The 21,926-nt window shown below is 45.0% G+C and overlaps 2 protein-coding genes across 2 annotated transcripts in view; one reads left to right on the forward strand and one right to left on the reverse strand.

The window, feature by feature from the left end:
• The window catches only part of CFAP61 (cilia and flagella associated protein 61), a gene marked incomplete at both ends in the record, with an annotated part of 250,940 nt that overhangs the window by 12,257 nt on the left and 216,757 nt on the right, over window positions 1–21,926 (forward strand). Inside the window, 3 exons of the mRNA XM_080930962.1 lie at window positions 102–169; window positions 402–528; window positions 16,039–16,171. Coding sequence (XP_080787088.1) covers window positions 102–169; window positions 402–528; window positions 16,039–16,171 — 328 coding nt within the window. The remainder of the gene's footprint in view (window positions 1–101; window positions 170–401; window positions 529–16,038; window positions 16,172–21,926) is intronic.
• Window positions 10,280–10,549, reverse strand: LOC308431519 (non-histone chromosomal protein HMG-17-like; the record flags this gene model as incomplete). Its single annotated transcript, XM_080931032.1, has 1 exon — window positions 10,280–10,549. The coding sequence occupies one exon, from the start codon at window positions 10,547–10,549 to the stop codon at window positions 10,280–10,282; it is 270 nt and encodes an 89-aa protein (XP_080787158.1).

A 21,926-nucleotide genomic window follows, 5' to 3' on the forward strand; every position in this document is an offset into this window, starting at 1 on the left:
GGAACTGAGCCCATGTGACCTTCCAGACACCTCATTTCCTCAGGGGCAGGGACCGTGACTGCCTTGTCATTAACACTGTCCTACCTGTCTTTCCTCCCCAGGACTGTGTTCAAGGCAGTGCCAGAACTGTACTTCATATTCCTTATAGTGCCGACGTATGTGAGCCTAGGTAAGGTCCTCAGAGGTCCGGGGTCCCCGGTGGCTGACAGGGAACTTAAGCTTAAAGCAGCAAGCTTGGGAACGGGGGAAAAACATTGGTCACCAGACTTCAAGCATCTCACGTGTATACTTGAGTGTGACCAGTAAGGATCCACGTGGAATCGGGGACCACATTTTGTTCTGAAACCCAAAAGTTATCCCTCGATTAAACAAGGACATGTCTCTTTCTTCCTGTGACGTAGGCGCAGCTCTGGTAACGGTGTTTGACCAAGTGGGGAACATTCCAAGTCTGAACTATAATGAGGACTTTACTGTGTACATATGCCACAGGCACAGCCACTATCCTCAGCTGCACATTCGCAAAGCCAGGTATGGTTGGCACGATGCCCGTGTGGCACAGACCATTGGGATGGTCGTTTTTATGAGAGACTTTTAAAGGGGTCTTCAATCAGGTAGAGTAAATTTTTACGGTACTCATTCATTTGAGGGTTCCTAGAGCCTCTTGGATGGGTATATTAAGCAAAACTCTCTGGTGATTTTCACTTGGTTCTGTGTGGCTGCAGAATTATGTGTTTGCTGCTAAGGGGTTCTAAAATGCAGCCTTTAATCCTGCAATCTATCAAATAAAACAAACTTGAAGATGAATCTGCCAGTTTAGTTTTCCTGGTAACCCCACCTGTGTTCTGACACTTACTGAAGAAGGATGATTCTGACTCCCATGACGTCCCCCGCGTGTAGCAGTTTAACGGTATAGCTTGGCAAAGTGCATTTTTCAAGATATCCCTGTCCTGTCTTTCACCCTGCTTTCCCCATGACAGTGTGACCTTCCCAGTCCTCTTGTCAGCCCGTGGGCAGTGCATGCCCTCTGAGTGACAGGAAAGCTGTGAATGCTGTCACTGGCACAGCTAGGTAGAAGAGTGTGCCATGTCTTGGAAGCTTCCACCTGGTTCTCTGTGGATGCTTGCTCTGAAGAAAGTCAGCTGTGACAGAGAGGCCTCATGTTGGTATGCTAGTCAGCACCACACAGCTGTGTATGTGAGCCACCATAGATAGTCAGTGAAGGAAGGTCCCTGCAGGGGTAGGCAGGTGGGGCGATGGGCCTCGAAGAGATGAGAATGAAAGTTTGGCTTCGATTGGCTCGGGTTAGCCTGGGTCAAACTTCAAGGAGTCTGATGCCAGGTGGTTTATTGCTAGTATATTTAAACATAGCATAGTCTGGAAAAGAGCATCCCAGTGTAATAGATAATGTTAGGGTCATTTAGACAATTAGATATCTGGTCCTGGTTGTCCTTGGAGGAGTCTCCAGCTGTAAGGGTCATTTACATTATGAGCCCACCTCTAGCTCCAGTTTTAGACGCTTGATATGATCCAACAGATGCTACAGGTCTGCAGGCTGGCAGTGTAGTGTGCCTAGTTTTCCTGGAAGTGTGTGGGAGATTTGTGCTCCCAACAAGCCAGCCTAAGAGGACACCTTTCTGCAGTACCCTGAGGTCCCAAGTGAGGACCCTTGATGCCCCCAATGTAGCTCCATCTTAAAATGATGAGGACAGGATAGCCCGCTTTGAACTAAGAGTGCACTAGGAAGTCTCCTCACACAGATGATGGCTTCCCCATGGAGACTTAACTCTTCATCTCCATATTTGACAAACATTTTAGAGAAGTTATCAAAACTGGCTGTTTGTAAAAAGCGAGAGTGTTGTAGTATTACGTCATCGTTTTGTAAGAGCACTTGATGATGACGGTGTAGATCTAGGTCTGACCTTGGTCTCGCCACTTGCCAGCTAATGTGCAAAAAGAATTGATGCTGGGGGGCAGAGCACGTGTGTCTGTTAGTAGTGGAGTGTTTTCCATGGCACAGAAATGTCGTGACAGTCTGACCTACCGTAAGCACTTAGTACCTCCGATTACATGTAACAGTCCAAGAAGCACGGAACATTTTTCATCGCAGGCACCAGCGGCCTGCTTGGTGCGGTTTCCTGAGGTTAATGCCAGCACCGCATGTATCGCAAAGGGGCTGAGAGTTAAGCAGGGCGAGGGGCCTGTCTGCAATGAACTGTACGGATATTTCGTTTACAGGGGGGAAGGACACAGAACAAAAACAGCCTCGTATGCCCTCCCCATTCAAGAATGGCCCTCTGCGCTGCCTACATCTTTCTCCGAGTATGGAAAGCGTCGTATCTTACCTCTCTAGAAGGAAAGCTTTCTTAAAGCCTTGAGAACAGTGCCGGGCGCGGAGGCGTGGAGCCCAGGTGTGCAGAGTAGATCTCATGGGTCCCCTTGGAGTGATAAGGGTGAGTGGCTGAAGCCACTGGAACACCTGCCACGAGATTGTTTTAGCCTCAAAGAGGTGCTGGGTAATGGTGCGGGCACCTCCTCCCCTACCTGGAAATATTCTAAAGTCAAAAGTATGCCTGCAGCCGTGGGCAGGAGAGTCGTCACTGCTGCACGGAATGCCGAAGGAAACCAGGCAGGACTTCCTGAGGAGATGCTCTGCAGATCCGGGGTGGGCTTCACGCCGGGGTGGGCCAGTCTGATCCGGCCTGTGGAGCCCCGAGAAGAGGGACCTCAGCTTGAGCTCTGCAGTTTCGCTGTCATTTACAAAAGGCCACACGGAGTGGCCTTAAGTTAACTTAGACCCAAAATGCTCTCTGGAGCTGTTGCCGTTTGACTTCTAAAAACACCAGGATTGCACTTACTACAACGTGAGGAAGGAGCAGAGGAAAGAAAGCATGTCCCAGGCAACTTTGCTTGTAGTGGTCACGGCCAGGGACTTCGTTGAGGAGAATTTGTTCAGCAATATTTAAATTATTTTACAATGATCATTTTAATATTATACTGTGTATATAGTTTTGACTGATTGTTCAAGACAGTTCTTAGATTTCATACTTCTATAGCTTTGTAAATATCCTACCTAAAAAATAGACCCGTTATAGCTCGGTGTTTATTGCAAATAAATGGTAGGGTACTTGTCTAGCATGTAGGAGGCCCTAGGTTCAAAAATAAAAAAGTAAAAGAAAAAGAAAGGAACGGCCGTCTGAGTGCTTACTCCGTACACGCTGTGGTACATCCTTGCAATGGATACCACCCCGCTGAACAGAAGGAGCGAGCTGCACCTGTAGTGACGGCATGGGCCAATCTAAGAAGATTCAAGCGGAACTGAAGGAGATGAAGAATATGTGTGTGTGTGTATGTGTATCTATACATGACGCGTAAAACTAGTTGGTGGTACCTGTGGTCCAACAGGACATGAGATGGGAAGAGGAAAGAGGGAATTGTGCAGAGGGCAGGGGTCATGAGAGTGCACTGGTGGGGGACATTGTCCAAGGTCATCAAACTATATTCTGAAGATCTTGTACCTTCTTATGTCTTACTATACCTCCCTGACAAAATAAAAGAAATACTTCACCAACAAGATGACCTCTTGATTTTGGTCTTGGGAGGGGGGTGAGTCATAATTCAGCCAAAGGGGCAGGGTGGGCAAAGGGGCAGAGGCAGGAATTCCCTGGAGTGGCCGTCACCAGGCAGATAGGTGGGTCTGGCTGCTTGCTCTCCCATGTGTGGCAGAAAGGGAGTCCCATGGGCAGGGACACTCTTAGCAGTTCAGGAAGTTACATTCTTTAAAGACATTTTATTGATAACTCAATCAAAAATTGGCAGTTTGGGTTTTTTAAAATGGCAAATTCCCATAAATGAAAATTTTAGGCTATTTTAGGAAATCTAAAAGTTAGTATACCTTTATCTTAATTTTATTTTAAAAGCTCTTGGTTTTTCCCTGCCATTTTTACTCTCTATTTGAAGGATAGGTTCTCTTAGTTGATAATACTCGCAGATTTAGGGATTAGAATTACTTATAGCAAGCAACGCGCAAGCGAGTACTATTGACCTCTCCCGCCCCACCATAGCTGTTCTGATTCCAAGGACTCGATCGAAGTACTTCCTCCACAGACAACAAAACACATGCAGGCAGAGCGCTTGCTTGCTGTGTGGAAGGTCCCAAATTCAATCTCTAGTTGTGCGTAGAGCAATGAACGCATTCAGATATTTTTTGGAGAAAAAAATCACCGCTGAGCCTGGCATGTTGGCATGCGCCTGCTGTCCCTGCGCCTGGAAGCTCCTGGGTCAAAGCCCATTGAGCTACACGGTGACACCCTGTCTCAAAAAGCCCAGATACACAGGGGCTAGATGGGGAGAGGACTGGAGAAATGGCTCAGCAGTTAAGATGACTTGTAGCTCTCACTTAGTTCACAGCACCCACATGGCCACCTCACACCGTAACTCTAGTTCCAGGGGACCCCATACTTCCCTTTGGCTTCTGTGGGCACTGAATACGTTATACAGCATTTGCGACCACATGCTCTGTCAATCCTGCACTTAATATAGCAGCTCACCATCTTTGTAGTTAACTAGAAGCTGGAGATGAGAGGCTTACGAGGCCTTACTTTCCTTGTGGTAAGACAGGAAGTGAGACTGGGAGAGACAAGAGGGAGTCACGGCTACTGATGGAGGGATGGGTGCTTTCTTCAGGTCTAGGAAATGCTGCAGGAAACAACCCCAGCGAAAGTCATTGGGTCATTAATTTAAAAAAAAAAAAGTAAAAGGTAGAAGGTGGGCTCAGTGGGGGAGAGGAAGACAATCAACAGGAAGAGGAGGATAAGAGCCTATCAAGGAGCAAATCAAAATATATACATTTGTGAAAACATCACAGCCACTGTCACACATCACTTAAGATAATAAAGCATTAAAAAAGGATCTTGTTCTTCCTGATGACTGTCCCTTCCATGCCTACTGTGTGGCCACAATTCATGTAGCTGTTTGTTATAGAAAGGCTAATGGTTGTCACCTTGATCCCATTGATAAGTACCTGGGAGACTATTTGTGAGGGAGTTTTCAGAGAGGATTTACTAAGGTGAAGACATCAGGAGGCTTGACAGGAATAGGAGAGGCGGGAAGCCAGAGAGAGAGAGAGAGAGGGACGGAGGGAGGGAGGGAGAGAGAAAGAGAGGGCACAGACATGGTCATCTGTTTCTCGATGCTCCATGTTCTGAACAGCTCACCTCAGCCTCCCCACCAAGTCACATCAAATCCTTTGCATCAGTGAGTAAACATTTCCCCATCTTAAGTTGTTCTCAGGTATCTGTTACAACAGGGCACACTGACACAGAAGTTTAGTTGTTTTTCTATAATACAGATACCATGGGAAAATATTAATCATAGTATTTTATTTTCTAAACATATTATTTTTTAAAAATTCAGTACAGTATTGCTGTCTTCAGACACACCAGAAGAGGGCATCAGACCCCATTACAGATGCTTGTGAGCCACCATGTGGTTGCTGGGAATTGAACTCAGGACCTCTGGAAGAACAGTCAGTGCTCTTAACCACTGAGCCATCTCTCCAACCTCGGTGTAATATATATATATATATATATATATATATATATATATATATATATATATATATATATATATATATAATTTATACCTATAACATAGATACCTAAGAGAGGAATGTCTTTGGATGAGGAATACCAAGACTTAAAAGTAGTTCTCAAGTTGTTCAACCAAGAGATGTCAGCATATATGACAGCCAACAACTGCTTCTTTAGACCCAGTGATTCTATAGATCAAACTGGAGGCTTTGCACATGATTGATGAACTATATCCCCAGGCCCTGGATATTTTCAGTTATTCAAAAGTTTGTAATCTGCTAGAGCAAAGTGATATTTGGTGTTGTAAGTTGTGCTTAGTGTGTGTGAGTGTCATTTGACAAGTTCCGTTTTAAATGAGCAAACACTTCCATTTAAAGGCATTTCCAGTTTAGAGATTACCCTGATGGAGGACTGACTGTATGGACAGTTCTTCAGGGGGACATTAGGTCGAATGTGGGGGGCACAATTAGCATACAGATGCAGGTGGTACATTTCCAGAAGTATTTTCTTTTTAAAAATTGTTTTATTACAATTATTTGTGTGTGTGTGTATGTGTGTGTGTGTGTGTGTGTGTACACGCCTGAGTTCACATGCTACATAGCACACTGTGGGTACCAGGTGTTGAGCTCAGGTTGTCAGCAAGCACTGTTGTCCGCTGTGCCTTCTTACTGCCCCCCCCCCCATTTCTTGTTGTTTGTTTTTGTATTTTTTTAAATACATAGTTACTATACATTTGGATCTTAGGAATCATCATTTTCCAGAGGAATAGTAAGACTTACTTACACCCCCAAGACATTTTTGTATTAGAAAAGTTGTTTATAAATGTAGTGCTCAAAGTGTCATGCACAGAAGCAACCAATCAAAACGATTCATTTCTTATACTTTTTAGTAAGATAATTCCTTTGTAAATGTACTCCCTGGTCCCCTATCTGCTGTTCAGGATATAGGTAAAGAGGAGAAAAGACAAAAGCTGTCCTCAGTCCAGGACTAGACTCCTAGAAGCATTTGCAACTTTTTCATTGCTATGATAAAACACTTTGACAAAGCAAATTAAGGGGGACGTTTATTCTGGCTCACAGTTCAAGACTACAGTCAATCGTGGTGAAGTAAGGCAGCAGGGGGCTTTGAGGCAGTGGTTACACTGTAACATTGTATCTTCAGAAGACAGCCATGCCATGAACTCCGGTTACCTCCTGGCTCTCTTCCTAGATTTAAACAATTCAGGATTCCAGTCTGGAAATGGTGCTGTCCACAGTGGGCAGGGCTTCCCGCCTCCGTAAATACCATCCAGATACCGTTCCCCAGCTGTGTCCAGAGACTACTCTAACCTGGATAGTTCTCACGGGTGTGCCACGAGAGTTGTCTCTTAGTGATGCTAGATCTTGTCAAGTTGACAATACTAACCCTCATTTACAGCATTTGATAGTTCCCATTTGGCCTTAATTTCTCCCTTGCCTTTCTCATCCCTTCCTTTTCTTTTCTTTCCTCTTCTCTCTCTTAAGACATTGTAGAATGGGCTTTGGCCTTCCAGTGGGCAGGTCCACAACGCTAGAAATAAACCTTTGAATAACTGGTCTTGATCATCAGCCTTTGATGGCCAACTGTTCTGTTTGTCCACACCACAGAAAAGCCCAAGAGGGACGTTGTCCCAGTGTAAAGAGACAAGGAGGGCACATATATGTTGTGATGAGGACACAGTAATGAGAGCTTTTACCTGAAAAAGGTGTAGAAGGGTAACATTTTAAAAGCCCTCTCCCCAAAATGAACAGATTGGAATTTAAGGACTTGTGGATCTAAAATGGCCTGTATCTCAAAACTTTTTGTGAACTCTACCTCTTTAAGAGTGCTAGGAACTCAAAGACATTGCACAGCACGGTGGAACAGGTGTGGCTGCATGCCTCTTTTTAAGAAAGATCTATTTTATTTATTATTATACAATAACACTGTAGCTGTCTTCCAATCCACCAGAAGAGGAAATCAGATCCCAAGACAGTTGTGAGCCACCGTGTGGTTTCTGGGAATTGAACTCAGGACCTCTGGAGGAGCAGTCAATGCTCTAACCACTGAGCCATCTCTCCAGCCTGGCTGCATGCCTCTTAGTACTCTTACTTCTCCCGCATCTGTTTCATCAATAGCCACTTGCACTGATAATTAATGGTGATGAACATAGTTCTTCAGACACTAACCAGGGAAGGGTTTGGGGATATAATTATCCTTCCGCTATTTAACTAGCAACATATTCAGAACCAAACGAATTAACACCATAATCCCTTCCCCTGTCTCTTTCATTTAGCCACATGGACAATGATGCTATAATCTGCCCTTGTGCTCAGACACTAATTAACGAAGTTACTCTTCCCTGTCTTTCATTATGTTGGAAACAAAGCAAAGTTGCTACTAGACACACCTTTAAAAACCACAGTGGCTTCATTAATCTTCAGTGGTGGACATGAGATGTTCCCGGCGTGGAAAGACTGGCATGGTCTTGGTGTGGTGGTTTAGGGAAGACTAGGCCAAGAGAAGGGTTGTACACTGGTCGTGTCATTAAGTGGCTTGAGTTTTTCTTGCTGGCATCCTGCCCATTTGAAGATGACTACAGTTAATCACGTTGGCACAAAGAGATGGAGATTTTCTTTGTGAGGAGAGAGGAAATCAGGAGTTCCGTAAATGTTTAAGGAGATGAGTGTGCTCAAATTTGATTGTTACAGCTGCATGCTTGTACCATACACGTCTCACAAATATGTATAATTTGCATTAATTAAATTTTAAAACCTTAGCCTGTTTTAAAAGTAAAAAGAAAATATGAAAAACTTAAAAAATATTTTACTTTTTAAAACCTACCTTTCTTGAGGTTAGTCTGGCCCACAAATCAAGTTCCATGAAAGTCAGGGCTGTTACACAAACCAAATCAAATCAAACCAAACCAAGCCAAAAAACCCAAACATCAAAAACCTACCTTTCATTTCTTAAGACAGTTACTTTTTAATAAACAATTCTAAATTTATTTCTATTTAGTTATGTGCATGGGTGTTTTCTCTGTATGTTTGTGCCTCACGTACATACCTGGTACCAGAAGAAGGCGTTGGATCTGGAGCTGGAGTTACAGACAGTTGTGAGAAACAGTGTGGCTGCTGGGATTTGAACCCACGTCCTCTGGAAGAGCAGCCTGTGGTCTTAACTGCTGAGCCATCTCTCCAGCCCCAGAAGTTAATTTTGTGAGACAACTGATAGTCTCACGCTTTTTTCATTTTGACTTGTAAGCAGCTCATAGGAATTTAATGTTTTGACCTATAAGTTAAGAAGATCCAGACACATTTTAGAGGAAGATGTAGAGCGATTACAGCATTTAGCCGTAGGCTTTCTTGTACAGTGGGAAATTTGTCACCCCAAACCCCTGCCAGACATGTGGTTTGGGGAACAGCCCTCCAGGAGCTGTAGATTACCATTGTCAAGACAGGTACATGGAGCCCAATGGTACGGATGGTGGGGTCTTACATGGCCTGGTACATGCTTTGAAGTCTTTCTAATTACATAGAAAGTTTTATTATCACACACACACACACACACTTTAAAAAAAATCACATTTTCCAATGATCAGGAGTTAAATGACTCTAAACCCCTGTTTTAAAGTTTTAGCATGACTTGTTTAAAAGATGGATTTAATTTTCGTAAGACAACCACTAGAGGGCACAAGAGATCTTGGAAAGAAAAAGGTACTTCTGCTTCCCTACAAATGGATGAAAAAGAAACATCTAGTTGGTAACAACTTTGAAGTTGCTCTGTCCTATGTTGAGACAGTGTTCTTGATAAAACATGCTTTGACAAAGCTGTATTCCTTAGAACTAAGTTGGATTCACTATCATTTTTTCAAATACACCACAATAAAATGTATTTGTGACATTTAAAGTAAAAACTTTTTTTTTTAAAACTGTAACCAGCTTTATTAAAGATACATTTCATAAACAATCATGGTAGTCAGGCAGGACGTGGGCAGACAATTAGCAATATACAAGAACTTCCAAATTCCCTTCTTGTGTAGACTACCAAAATCAGAAAGCCACTGTAAAACCCAATGAAATCTTCATTCAATGCTTCGAAAAGGGGAAAGTAGCTTAGAGTGAGGGTTGACATTTCACATTAAGGATGTTGTTCAACAACTTCTCACAAGCCGACCCCTACTTTCAGGAAATGAACATGGCAGAATTATCAATCTGAAGATCCACAATCTTTTATAAAAAAAGAACCATTGCTCTTCTGAGAACACTCGATGAAGTCACTGCAAAGTCCACGTTGTCCAATAGACTAGAAAACCAATGTTGGGGGTCAGGTTTCACCAGGTCTCTGGTTTTAAGGGAATTATGTCTATGTTGATGGTACACAGGGGAAAGGTTATAAAAATGAATTTAGAGTTTTCCCAGACCACAAGGCATTTTGTGCCTTGGTATCCACCTATGCAGGATCAGGAGCCTCTCAAAATTACCAAGGAAAGAGGTTTTCTGTCCTTAGTCCAGCTTGGGTGATATTTTGTTAGTGACACGTGATCCTTCCTCCCCACAATGAAGTGTTCTGTGTGCTAACAATATAGTTTAAAAAAAAAGTAAAATTCTGCATTTTTATAAAACTTGATAAAAAATAGTATTTCAAACTGTACAGTCACCAGAAGTGCACAGTTATCAAAAATGCACACAACATCACTTGGTATCTCCAGCACCTTCAGCTTCCTGTGCCTGGTCTGTTTTGGCATCTCCATTTTCTGCAGGATTATTTGAATCTTGACTGGCATCAGCTTTTCCCTTCTTCCTCTCGGGTACCTTCTCTCCCTTCTTTGCTGGGGCCTTTTTAGGTTTGGGCTCAGGCTTTGGAGGAGCAGGTTTAGCAGACAACCTTGCAGATCTCTGTGGCTCCTCCTTCACCTTGGCTTTGTCTCCTTTAGCATCCCCTTCAGCCTTTCTTTTGGGCATGGTGGCGGCAGGGGATGTCGGCGCTGAACACGAGTATACAGTGGCGCGCGCTTGGTCCATCTGGGGGTCGTCCTCACTGCTTCTTCAAGTAACAACTCTTTTAAGTATATATATCTTTAAGTCTAACTGGAGAGTGCAGACACTATAGATAAAGATGCGTTGAGGCCAGCAGCAGCGCCTGGGCTATATTCTGGCATGCAGACTGCCTTTGTGCTGTTCTGAGGATTTGCACAGCGGCCCTGCTAGCAGTGTGCATTACACACATCTCTCTACCTCAAGGGAAGCCAACCTGTCCCTTCCTTCCCTCTAGAATGGTGGTTGGACAGAGAAGACAGGATGTCACTCGCAGCCATGAAGCAATCTGAGAAACTGTCACCCAGAAGCTCCATCAGGTTGCTAGGAAGAGTTCTTGGGATCGAGGGCTCCACCATGTACCTCCTGGCTAGCTGACTTAGTGAAGGATGAATAACTCTGTCTTCCAGAAAGCTGGTTAGAGTGTGTCTGGGCTGGCTTTTTCTCCTGAAAGTAAAACATCTTATAGTTGACAGCATTGACCAGCACAGCCCCCCACCCCACGCAGCACCCAGAATGAACACATAAAGAAACGCTACTTTTTGAGCCTGTTTCTGTTCTTCTCTGTGCTGATGGAGTGAATAACCCCAGATTAGTCATCACCATGGGGATGGCATACACCCTGCAAACGGCTGGATGTTCCCAGTCAGCATGCCACCCTCTCTCACAGTGAGATGGGGCTGTCCTCTCGTCTGACCCAGACCGGAAGTGCCACAGCTTTAGACCGCGGGCTCTTAGACAGTTTACGGCTTGGGTGGTTCTCCTTAGCCGAGATGTTCTTTCTGTGAGGCTGGCCTTTGTCATATGCCGTTTGAGACTTTGAGGCTGATGTCATCCATTGTCATTAGCGCTTAGGGTGATGCAAGATCTTAAATGATCGATTACCCCAAGGAATGCATTTAGTATGTTGAGCAAGTTCCTCTCTATTCCATCCTGGAGAAGGGCTTAAGGGACACTGTTCAGAGCTCCAGGCTTTGGATGTTTACTTCTTGTTTGTCCGCAGGAGAGTTGGTATCAGGTCTGATTTTGGACAGCTTTGCTAATGTGCAGTGTAAGGTTCATGGCTAGGCTTAGGGCTCGCTGTCTCTCCAGATCTTTACTCCCAATTTTAATATCAACTATTACTTTTTTTATTTAGTTTAAGATTATGAATATGTGTTTCTTCACTGTATGAAACATTTACAAACACACACACAAACACACACATACACACTCGTGAAAATTGGGGGCCACAATTTTATTAAGTGGATATATAAATACACACTATATAATGATCCAGTCTATGTACATTAATGTAGTTAACATCACCATCTCAAACTATTTTTTTTTCTATTTTCTTCTATTTTGTTTTTGTGAGACAGGAATTCACTATGTAGCGTGGGCTGTCCTGAAACTCACTACTGTAGACCAGGGTGGCTTTGAACTCCTAGAAATCTGCCTGCTGCCCCCACACCCGACCCTGTGCTGGGCTTAAAGTCATACTCCATCACACTCAGCCTCAAACTTTACAGACGACGTTTCCATTCATTCGTTGAGAATTTCACATAACCAATTCTCCTGGGGATGGCACCTTCCCCGAGTCTCACTCATTGAAGAAAACCACGGTTCCCTTACCCCGCCGCTGTTGAGTGTAGCCAGTTCTTAAGCTAGGGGTGGGACTTTGTGCCCACTTCCCTGCTGCCACGCTGGGTTGGTCTGGCAAACTTTGTGCAGGTTTTACTCAAGCCCTAACAATCTGCATGAGTTGAAATGTAGGTTTGTCTTGTTGTGTCTGGAAAACGCTGCTCCCTTGAAGTGGCCGACCGCCTCTGGCTTTTACAGTATTTCTGACACCTCGTCCACATCAAGCCTGGAGGGAAGAGACACAGTGTAGACATCCCATGGTGCAGGGAGCAGGCAGAAGGCAAAGCAGAAGGGTGGTGGGGGCAGTGTAGTACTGTAGGTTCAGATTTCCAGAGGTTTGTCACTTCCCCTCAGAGCTGTCGGTGGGGTCTCTTGGGAAGGCCAGCATAAAGTAAGGACCTGGGCCTTATTGCCTGTCACTGTCGTACCACAATTCAGAGCCGTCCTAGAATCCCATGTCCCTGAAACTTGTGCCTTGGTTACTAAGATGCCGCATCTTGCTCACAGTACAGCAGTACTATGACTACACGCTGTATTTCCAGCAATGGCCCCAGTGGTGGCTCTTTTGGAACACTTGCAGGAAGTGTTGATGGAGGGTGCGTGGTAGAGGAACCCTTGAAAGATGGGGGACCTTGGAATAGACAAGTAGCTCGGAGTTCTGAATCCACATAGAGGCAAGAAGCACACGGTCAAGGAGGCTTTCCCAGACCAGCACGCTTAGCGGCTCACACACGGTTCAGATGGTTGACGGAGAGGAGGCCAGCTCTGTACTCATCTAGAAACCGTGAGGAGCTCGCAAGCACTGCTCAGTGAGTGCTGGAGGTGGGAAAGCGGAGCGGGAAGATCACGGATGGTGCAGCACTGGTTAGACCTGCCAGGGCCATGTCAGGGCAGCGAGTCAGCCGTCTAGAACTAAGACAAACAAGCAAAACCTCCCCTCTGCCTGCTGATTGCGGATGTTCTCCAGTGGTTCTTCTTGCCTGCGTAATAATTACGGTATGATTCACACTCAAACATCTCTTCGTGTGGCATAGTTAGTGGCTGTAGTTCCAAGAGAGGATACTGCATCTTTGGCTCAGAGTCACAGGTGGCAGATTCAGTGTCCAGCCAAGGTGGGCTGGCTTTCCAGGTCTCTCTCTCTCTCTCTCTCTCTCTCTCTCTCTCTCTCTCTCTCTCTCTCTGTGTGTGTGTGTATGTCTTCTTTCTTTTTCTCCAAGCCTTCGATGGATTTATGGTGGAGCTTCAATACACCTGGCCAAGATGACCACTGGTATTTCTCAAAGCAATCATAGACACGTGGAAATACATGGGCGAGGTCAAGGGCAGCATTGGACCCAGAACTTGGCGTTTGCTTTCGGCTCCCTGTCGGAGCGTCACACCTGGGAATCCCACAGATGCTCGGCTGGGAGGGACGAGCCTGCCAGTGGCTATGACGTAAGAGCCTGGGCAGCTGGAAGAAAGAAGAGTTTGGCTGCTGAGACCGGAACTGCCTTCCAGCTTCAGAGTGCTGACAGCTAATCATGTCACAGGGATAACAATTGGTGTCCTCTGAATAGTGAACAGGGCAGCCTTTTGCCTTTATTAGTACCTCCCTCTTCTACAGGAAGGGGAGGGAAGTTTAGGGAATGAAGAGTATGGCGGGCCAGTTTGGAGAAGCGCATAAGGAAAGATGAGTGTTTTTTTTTTTGTTTGTTTTTTGTTTAGTCATAGTGCTTTTCTGAGTCTTTAATATGTAATTGCAACATTCCAGGAGGTCGCCTAGGACAGGCTCTGTTTTTTGTTTTGTTTTTCGATGAGCTACATCCTCAGTGGCAGCTCTTCATGGGAATCTGCAAATTATGTTGACCAGCATTTATCTTCTGGATTATGTATGCCTTTCCCTTTGGTATTTGGTGGAGGTCTCTCCTTAGCTCTGAGGTCTGAGTCGGTGTTTGGTTTGTGTTTTTGAGACAGGGTCTCACTGTGTCTTCCTGGCTGGTCTGGAGCTTACCGTGTAGTCCAGGCTGACCTTGAACTCACAGAGCTCAGCTTGCCTTTACCTCTCCAGTGCTGAGTTAAAAGGTGGTGGCGGGGATTGTGCACACCAGGACAGGGACCCATTCCTATCCCCAGTTCATCTGTGAGGCCTTATGCTCTCTTTGTTTTTTTTAAAGTGTATTAGTTTCATCAAGATACTTGGAATGTGTGTGTTTGTATATGTGGGTGTATATGTATGTATACATACACATACACAGACACACATATATCTCTATCTCCATCTCTATGTGTGTATATATGCATGTATGTATATGTGTGACTAAATTATTCTAGCAACTGAGCCTGTGTTACAAGAGGCAAAAGTTTCATCCTGGAGTCTGGGTAAAGATTTCCTTCAGACGCCCAAGTTTGAGGAAGTCAGCTATGGCCGACTGGAGGGTTGCTGTATTGAGGCTAGGAGGAGTTAATGACCCAACTAGTTGGATGATGAACTTTGGTTACTGAACCAAGGACACATCTCTCAATTTGCATTTTGCTACTGGTTTTCAAAAGGGGCGCCACAAAGAAGGGCTCTGTGAGCCTCAGAGCTGGGGAAGGCAGGCTTTTGTCAGCCAGGGGTTGTGTGCAGGCGCGGCGGCAGCCCTGTGGCCTCAGCCAAGCGATCTCCCACCCCTGGTAGCCTTACTTTGCTCCATGTGAACAGGAAAGGGTGCTGCCTGCCTCCTGCTGTTACCACGAGAAGCACAACAGAGAGATGGAGTAAAGCCCCCAGCCCTAGACACATCCGGGTCTCTCATAGACGGGCTAGTGTTAGCCTCAAAGGGAACACAATAGGTGATAAAGCGGGTGGTGGAGATGACAGAGAAATGGATGAAAAGCGTAGAGAAAACAAAGGTCTATGGTTAAGTCACAACACACTGGAAGACATAATGTGAAGGTAGAATTTTTTCTTTTCTTTTTTTAGTATTAGGAAGACTGTATTAGAGGATCGTAGACAGGTAAACACAACGCCAAATGTTCTCAAAAGTATGTTTGGAAAGAAGAAAGGGATGGAATTCAAGATCACATCACTATGTGATAGTAAACCTAGTTCCTGCTTCCTTGAGTAGGGTCAAGGTAATTCACTGTACAATGTCCTGAGAATGGAAGTCAGTGTGCATGTCTCCAGAATGGTGAGCAGGCCTTCAGTACCTTCAGAGGAGGCGTAGAGCTGTCTCTGAACAGAAGCACATAAGAAGGGCTCACAGGGCCCGTGAGATGGTTCGGCAGAGGCAGAGTTCCAACTCATATGATGGAAAGATTGGCTCCTGCAAGCTGTCTTCTGACCTGTACATGTGTGCTGTGGCCTACGTGACACACACACACATTCTCGAACACACACATGCACACATATGCACACACACATATACACATGCACATACTGAATGTTTAAGAAATTTAAAAGGACAGGGACTGTGGGATAATGTCATAGAAGTAATGATTCCTAGAACAACATCTGTAAACTGCTGTCCTCAACTGTCCTTTGGCTCCTGGCAGATGCTGCCCAGCCTCCCGTTCTCTGGCCACGCTGACCCCTCTGCCCACTTGACGCCACTTCCTCCCTGCCTCATCGATTGTCACACTTCATCCCAAGGGACATAGTGACACCTGAAGCCATTGAAGTGTGTCACACCTTTGTGTATGATAGTGTGTCAGCTCAGTTCACCACAGTGTCGCGGCATTTTGGCACCTAGAATGGGTGGGGGCGTGGCAGGCACTCTGTTGAAGGGATGCTGTGGATGGAACAAACCCTAAACCAAAGGCTTTCTGTTACACAGGGTAGAAGACCATGATGATCTCATGCCTATATTTATGCACTATGACAACACTCTGAAGCAAATCTATGGTGAATACTTCTTGGCTGAACTAATCGAGGCCCAAGATGAGGAGCATCATGCTGTGGTGTGCGAGGTTAGTGACAGAGTGACGCCTTGGCTTGCTGAGAACCCATGAAGCTGATGTGCCCAGCTGCTGTTTCTAAAACAAAAATTCTAATTATTCGATTTTACCAAACAAAGTCTCAGGAGCTTGCTAGCTCAGAGAGGCAGAGAAAGCACCCAGCTGATCTTTGTCCTCAATGAAGGAAAAAGCCGGTAACCCTTGCAACCGAATGTCCCTCCTTTCTACTTCCTGTGCACCTCTATCCATCCCGACTTCCTCTCACTCTCTCTGTTTTACTTTCTATGGCTTTTTCCTGTGTTCACTCCCTATCAACTGGTTATGTGCTCCACTTCTTGACCCATGGTTGACTTTATTTAATCCTGTTTACCATCAACAGAAAGCTCTTGGATTAAAGGAGTGTGCTGGGGGCTGAAGACAAGTTTTCAGTGTGCGATCGCAGGGTTCAGCGTATGGTTAGCTGCCCTGCCCTCCTGCACACTCTTCCGGGTGATACAGGGCGGCTTCTGTATCCTTCTCACACTTAACCCTAAAGTGACCAGACTACCGTAGATCCTTTGTCTCCAGAAATGTTGAGTAGAGATTGGGGAAAGGATTCCGCAGAGATGAATACGGGAGATTTCTGGACATCCCACAATGTCAAGAGACCAGAGTTTAGTCATCAGTGTTCTGCCGCCAGGAAGATTTTGTTTGACTTAAAAAGTGATTTTATTTTACTTTTTTGAAATTGTTTTTGATGCGGTTTCACACTCACAGAAAACTTACAGGTATAAATTCCCTAGATACCAGAGGGTTTTCCTATTTTATCATTTTCTTGATAACTGTCTCTAATGTCTGCCTGTCTGTCTGTCATTCATCTCCCTCTTATCCTCTCTTATTTATTTAGAGTCATGTGAAAGTTAAGTGGCAGGGGTAATGCCCCACTCATGCCAAATACACGTTTTCCCTGCAGAACTTGTAACTACAGCATAGTAGTCAAAGTTTAGCACCTTCCGGTGTCTCAGTAAAGTCTCATGGATAGTCCTCACAGTGCCTTGTATGGAAAAGCCCAGGCCGCTTGTTCTATTTGGTGTCCAACTAAATTGGAAACAGCTCCCTAACCCTTTGTTACTTTTCCCAAACGGTAATGTCTTCAACCAATACAGGAGAGTTCTTCAGTAGAGAGTCTCTTAATCGTATTTGTCCGATGTTCACTCATGATCTGATCCCTGTTATATAAGATTAAATTTAGTTGGATTAGTGAGAAAAGCAAAATTAAGAGCATGTACATTACACTTGGAGTTTCTAGTTTTTCTAAGGAAGGGAGAGAAGTAACCCTACTCTCACTTTGGTCTTTGGGGAACCAAAAGAGGGAACCCACTTTCTTTGGGGGGGGTGACTGGGAAACCCCAAGGACCACATTCCTCAAGAGACGAAGGAGGGAGATGATTAAGCCAGCTATTCTTAGTGTGTTCAGCCCAACCAGAGGCCCCAGGTAGCTAGTGTAAGCACACCCAAGAGCCCTTGTCTACTCACTCTGGAGATGTTCACATGGGCACACCTCCCTCATCTGCACACTTCGGCTTCCTGCCTACGAGAGGAGGCTCCGCCCTGATTGGCCTGGTGGGATTTTTGATAGCTGGGACTAAATGCATAGAGGTAGGAAAATCTGCACGAACAGGCCATCCTGAAACACAGCAGGATCACCTGCTACCTAGTGTCATTGAACTTGTCACTTCAGTATTCTTCAGAGTATTCATGGGGTCTGATTGGCAGTAGGGGAGAAATTGACTGTAGCTGAGACTTTGGTACATTAGAGACTATATTGATTTGTTTGTTTTTATCAACTTGATACAAACTGGAATTATTTGGGAAGAAGGAAACTGAATCGAGGAATTGTCTTCATCAGATTGGCCTGTGGACATGCCTTTTGGTTGCATTTTCTTGATTGATGATTAATGAGAGAGCCCATCCCAGGTAGTCCTGGGCTCTCTAAAAAGCAAGGTTAGGAAGAAGACATCCCAGAGAGCATCATTCCTCTATGGTCTCTGCTTAGCTTCCTGACTCAACCTCCCTCCATGACAGGCTGTAACCTATCAGCCAAGTCAGCCATTTGCTCCTCCTCCCACAAGTTGCTTTTAGTCAGGGTTTCATTCCCACCAGCAGATAATGGTTGAGGACGGATGTTTTAGGGAGTGTCTGGTGCCGAGATGGGACCACAGCAGGGGGAGGGGGTCTTTTCATACACTCGGCTGCAGGAGGATGGTGTCTGGTCGCAATGGTCCTCTCGCTTGAGCTTGCTGGGAAGTCCCCTTGGTCTGAGGAAGCCCTGGTGAGCAGGGCCACACACAGCCTGAATGAGGGAAATAACGGGCAAGAGCCTGAATGAATTTTTGGGCTTGTCATTTACCTGTAATATGACAAGCAGGCTGGTGAGATGGCTTGGAGGCTAAGATCATTTGACCTGTAAGTCTGGTGACTTGAAATTTAACCCTGGAAGCCATGAAAAGACGGAAGGAGAACCAGCTCCTCCACAGACTTGCTCTTTGAGCTCTGTGTGGGCATCTTGGCAAATGTGTCCCAGCTCACTCACACGTTTACCTTACTACAGTAAGTTTAAAATTTAAAACCTCTTTAAAAATAATAACTAGCAAGCATGAATTGAATGGAGACCTTGCATCCCTACCCATCCTGTTCGTTATGTTTTTTTTTTAATTTTCAAATGGATATTTGAATTTGATCTTAAAAAAGACTCCTATGCTAGCAGATTGAAAAGCACTGAAAAGATTGGGATTTGCAATTTCACTTCTGGGCGACACTTTTAGGGATTTGTTCTTCGTACACTTGTTTCTTATTTGGTGAAACTTGTGCGATGCCTTAAAGAATATCACTTTTCCTGGAAGTTGAAAGCCACCATTCCCTGTAATAGGAGGAGCAGTCTGAGGCTGGCTTGCACCTCAGGCTTTGCAGACTTGGTGACAACAAGGATCTCCTGGGAGGGATTCAGACTGTGCCAACCTCGTGTCCACGTCATCCTCCTTACAGTGACGAAGGGACAGACACTAAACTAGATGTGGGCATAGGATCTGACCAACACCCCTCACGAGAGATACGGAAGTCATCAGTTGGAGCGGGTGCATGAAAAGAAGTCCCTCGGGGTCTTCAGGCGTCAGTCTCATTAGGCGTCTGGGGACGATGTAATTCCACAGCACAGTGATAACTCATGTTGTGCACATCTGTAATCCTTGACACCCAGAGACAAAGGCAGGAGCGTCCCAAGTTCAGAGCCAGTCTAGGTTGGCTACTTTGTTTAAAAGCAAAACAAAATACAACAACAACAGGAACAAAAACTGCAGAGAGATAATTTTACTCCTAGTAGAATGGTGGTAGCAATAATAACATTAATAATAATAATAAACAACAGCAACAACAGTAGTAAATAGTGAAAGTTGTGGTTTGGAATTAATTAAATTAATTAATTAATTAGAAGAGCTGTTATTGTCATAGACAGACAGACAGACAGTAGCATGGCAGGAGCTCTGAGTAGGGTTCAGGTCCATGGTACAGTACAGGGGGCCCCTTCTTTTAGGGTTCAGAATTGGGAGGAGTGGGAAAGATAATGAAAAATTCCTCTTTTGATCCAAAGTTGCCTATTTTGCTGGAGCAGCCAGGGAGTGTAAGGTAAAGAGTGTCAGGCGAGTGGGGTCCATGGAGTGGGAGGGAGAACCTACAGGAAGAAGTTATTTATTTGTGGAAATCCAAGCACTCCGTTTCTGGGCTTGTCTAAGCCAAAAGGAGGTACCCTGACTAGACAATGACCAGTGCTAGGAAGGAAACGAATTTCCTCCCAGACTGTCACACAAATATCCATGGAGGTATTATTCATAATGACCCACAGAGAAAACGGCCCAGATGCTTATCTACTGATGAATGGCCAAACAGAGTGTGATGTACTGATGGTGGAATATTGCTAGGAAGTAAAAGGTTGATTGATGATAGATGTCACACCACATTTGGAAATGTCCTGGAAAGAAGCCAGGCACAGAGACCACATACTATATCATAATGTATATCCAAAAGCCCAGACTAGGTAAGTTGTGTAGAGAGAAAGAAGTGTGGGGGTGAGTTGGTGTTCTTGGCTTTTCTCTGGAGCAGTGCAAATAGAATCTATGGAATTATATAATAGTTATCCAATTTTATGATATACTAGAAGACACTCAATTGTATATTTGTGAAAAGTTAGCTTGTAGTAAATGAGTTACATCAATTTTTAAAAATCCCGGTGTCCAGGATAAACTTGGGCCAGTCAAATCCATCTTTTGGGGGAGGGGCCCAGCGTTTTGTTTGTTTGCTTTAGTAAGAGTGTCATATCTTCTATGAAATGGATTCTGGGGATGGAGAGATGGCTCAGCCATTAAAGACTAAGGTCACAAGCAGAATAGCCAGAGAGGATCATTGCCCAAGCTGGACTCTAACTCCTGGACGTAAGCCATTTTCCTGCCTCAGTTTACCAAGTAGTTCAGAGTATAGGTGTGTGCTGTCACTCTCTGAGTCATTAAATGTTTGAAGGTTCCCACATGATTGTGGTATGTGTTTGCTGGCTGTCCTCACCCACTCAGCCCTACAATACTCTGGGGAACAGTAGGAATGAGGCGAGACACCTGTGGGTATGAATCCCTGAAGATGGGAGCTAGTCCTGAAATCTAGGACCTGAGAGAGTACACTGAAGAGTTTGATTTAATTTGCTTTATATACTTAACTTGCTTTCACGTGTTCTCAGTCAGCTCTAGACTAATGACAAAAGGAAGGGTCGGAAAGCATTTGGGCCTAAGCAGCAGCATTTTGAAAAACAGAGTTTTTATCCAACCAGTGAAACCTGCAAGGAAAAAAATCCATGGTATATGAATCAGGACTTTCAATCTTCCGATCCAGTCTGTGTCCTGTCAGTACGGCCATGGCTTGTAGGAGTCTTTCAGTTCTCGGGTTTTATTTGGGATGTTAGTGCCGTCCAAGATCAGTTGAGGAGGTGACCTCAGCAGCCATCCTGAGCTCCGCCTTGGTCTTTTCTTTGGTCTAGTTCTTGTGTGGGAACAGGTTGGAAATGGCAGTGCTGACCCTGTGAGGTTGGAGTCCCTAAGGAGGCAAAGGAGTGTAGCCCAGTCTCCTGCGAAGCCTGCACTGCCTCAGATGTTCAACTGAGAGGAGATCACAGGTTTCAATCAAGGGCAAGGGCAGAGTTTGGACCTGGGCACAGGAGCCTAGGTGGGGACCATTGAGAGCAGAGGCACATCTTGTGTCTGAAGCCTTTTGGCTTCAAGTTAAACACTGGTCCTACCCTCCACGCACACTGTAGGTTTAGATTTTTTTTTCAAAGCCTACTGTAGGGTTTTTAAAGGCTTCAACCTTCCTTTTAGCCCACCAACGAAAGGTATTGAGAAAGAAGGTTAATAGGAAAAGGGTGTCGTGGACCTGTTTAGAAGTAGTTTCTTGGGGTGATCCCACTCTTGGGTGTCAGGATCTCAGAAGTCCAGTTCAATAGCAAACACCAAATGTGAATTAGTAGTGGCGGGACAGTCCAGCAGAATCGGCAAGGAAGTGGCTAGAATCCGCTGGAACACCACGAGAGGTTCTTTGGCACTAAGTGAAGACCAATGAAGACCAGCAAGGACCAGCTAAGCATTGCACAGTGTAGCAGTGCAAGAGCACCCTCTCATTGTCTTGTGGGGTTCCACTCATTCTTTCTAAAACACAGCTGAGTTGTTAAAGAGACCAGAAATTTCTCCTTCAG

The sequence above is a fragment of the Micromys minutus genome (assembly GCF_963924665.1).
Source record: "Micromys minutus genome assembly, chromosome: 17".
Lineage (NCBI taxonomy): Eukaryota > Metazoa > Chordata > Mammalia > Rodentia > Muridae > Micromys > Micromys minutus.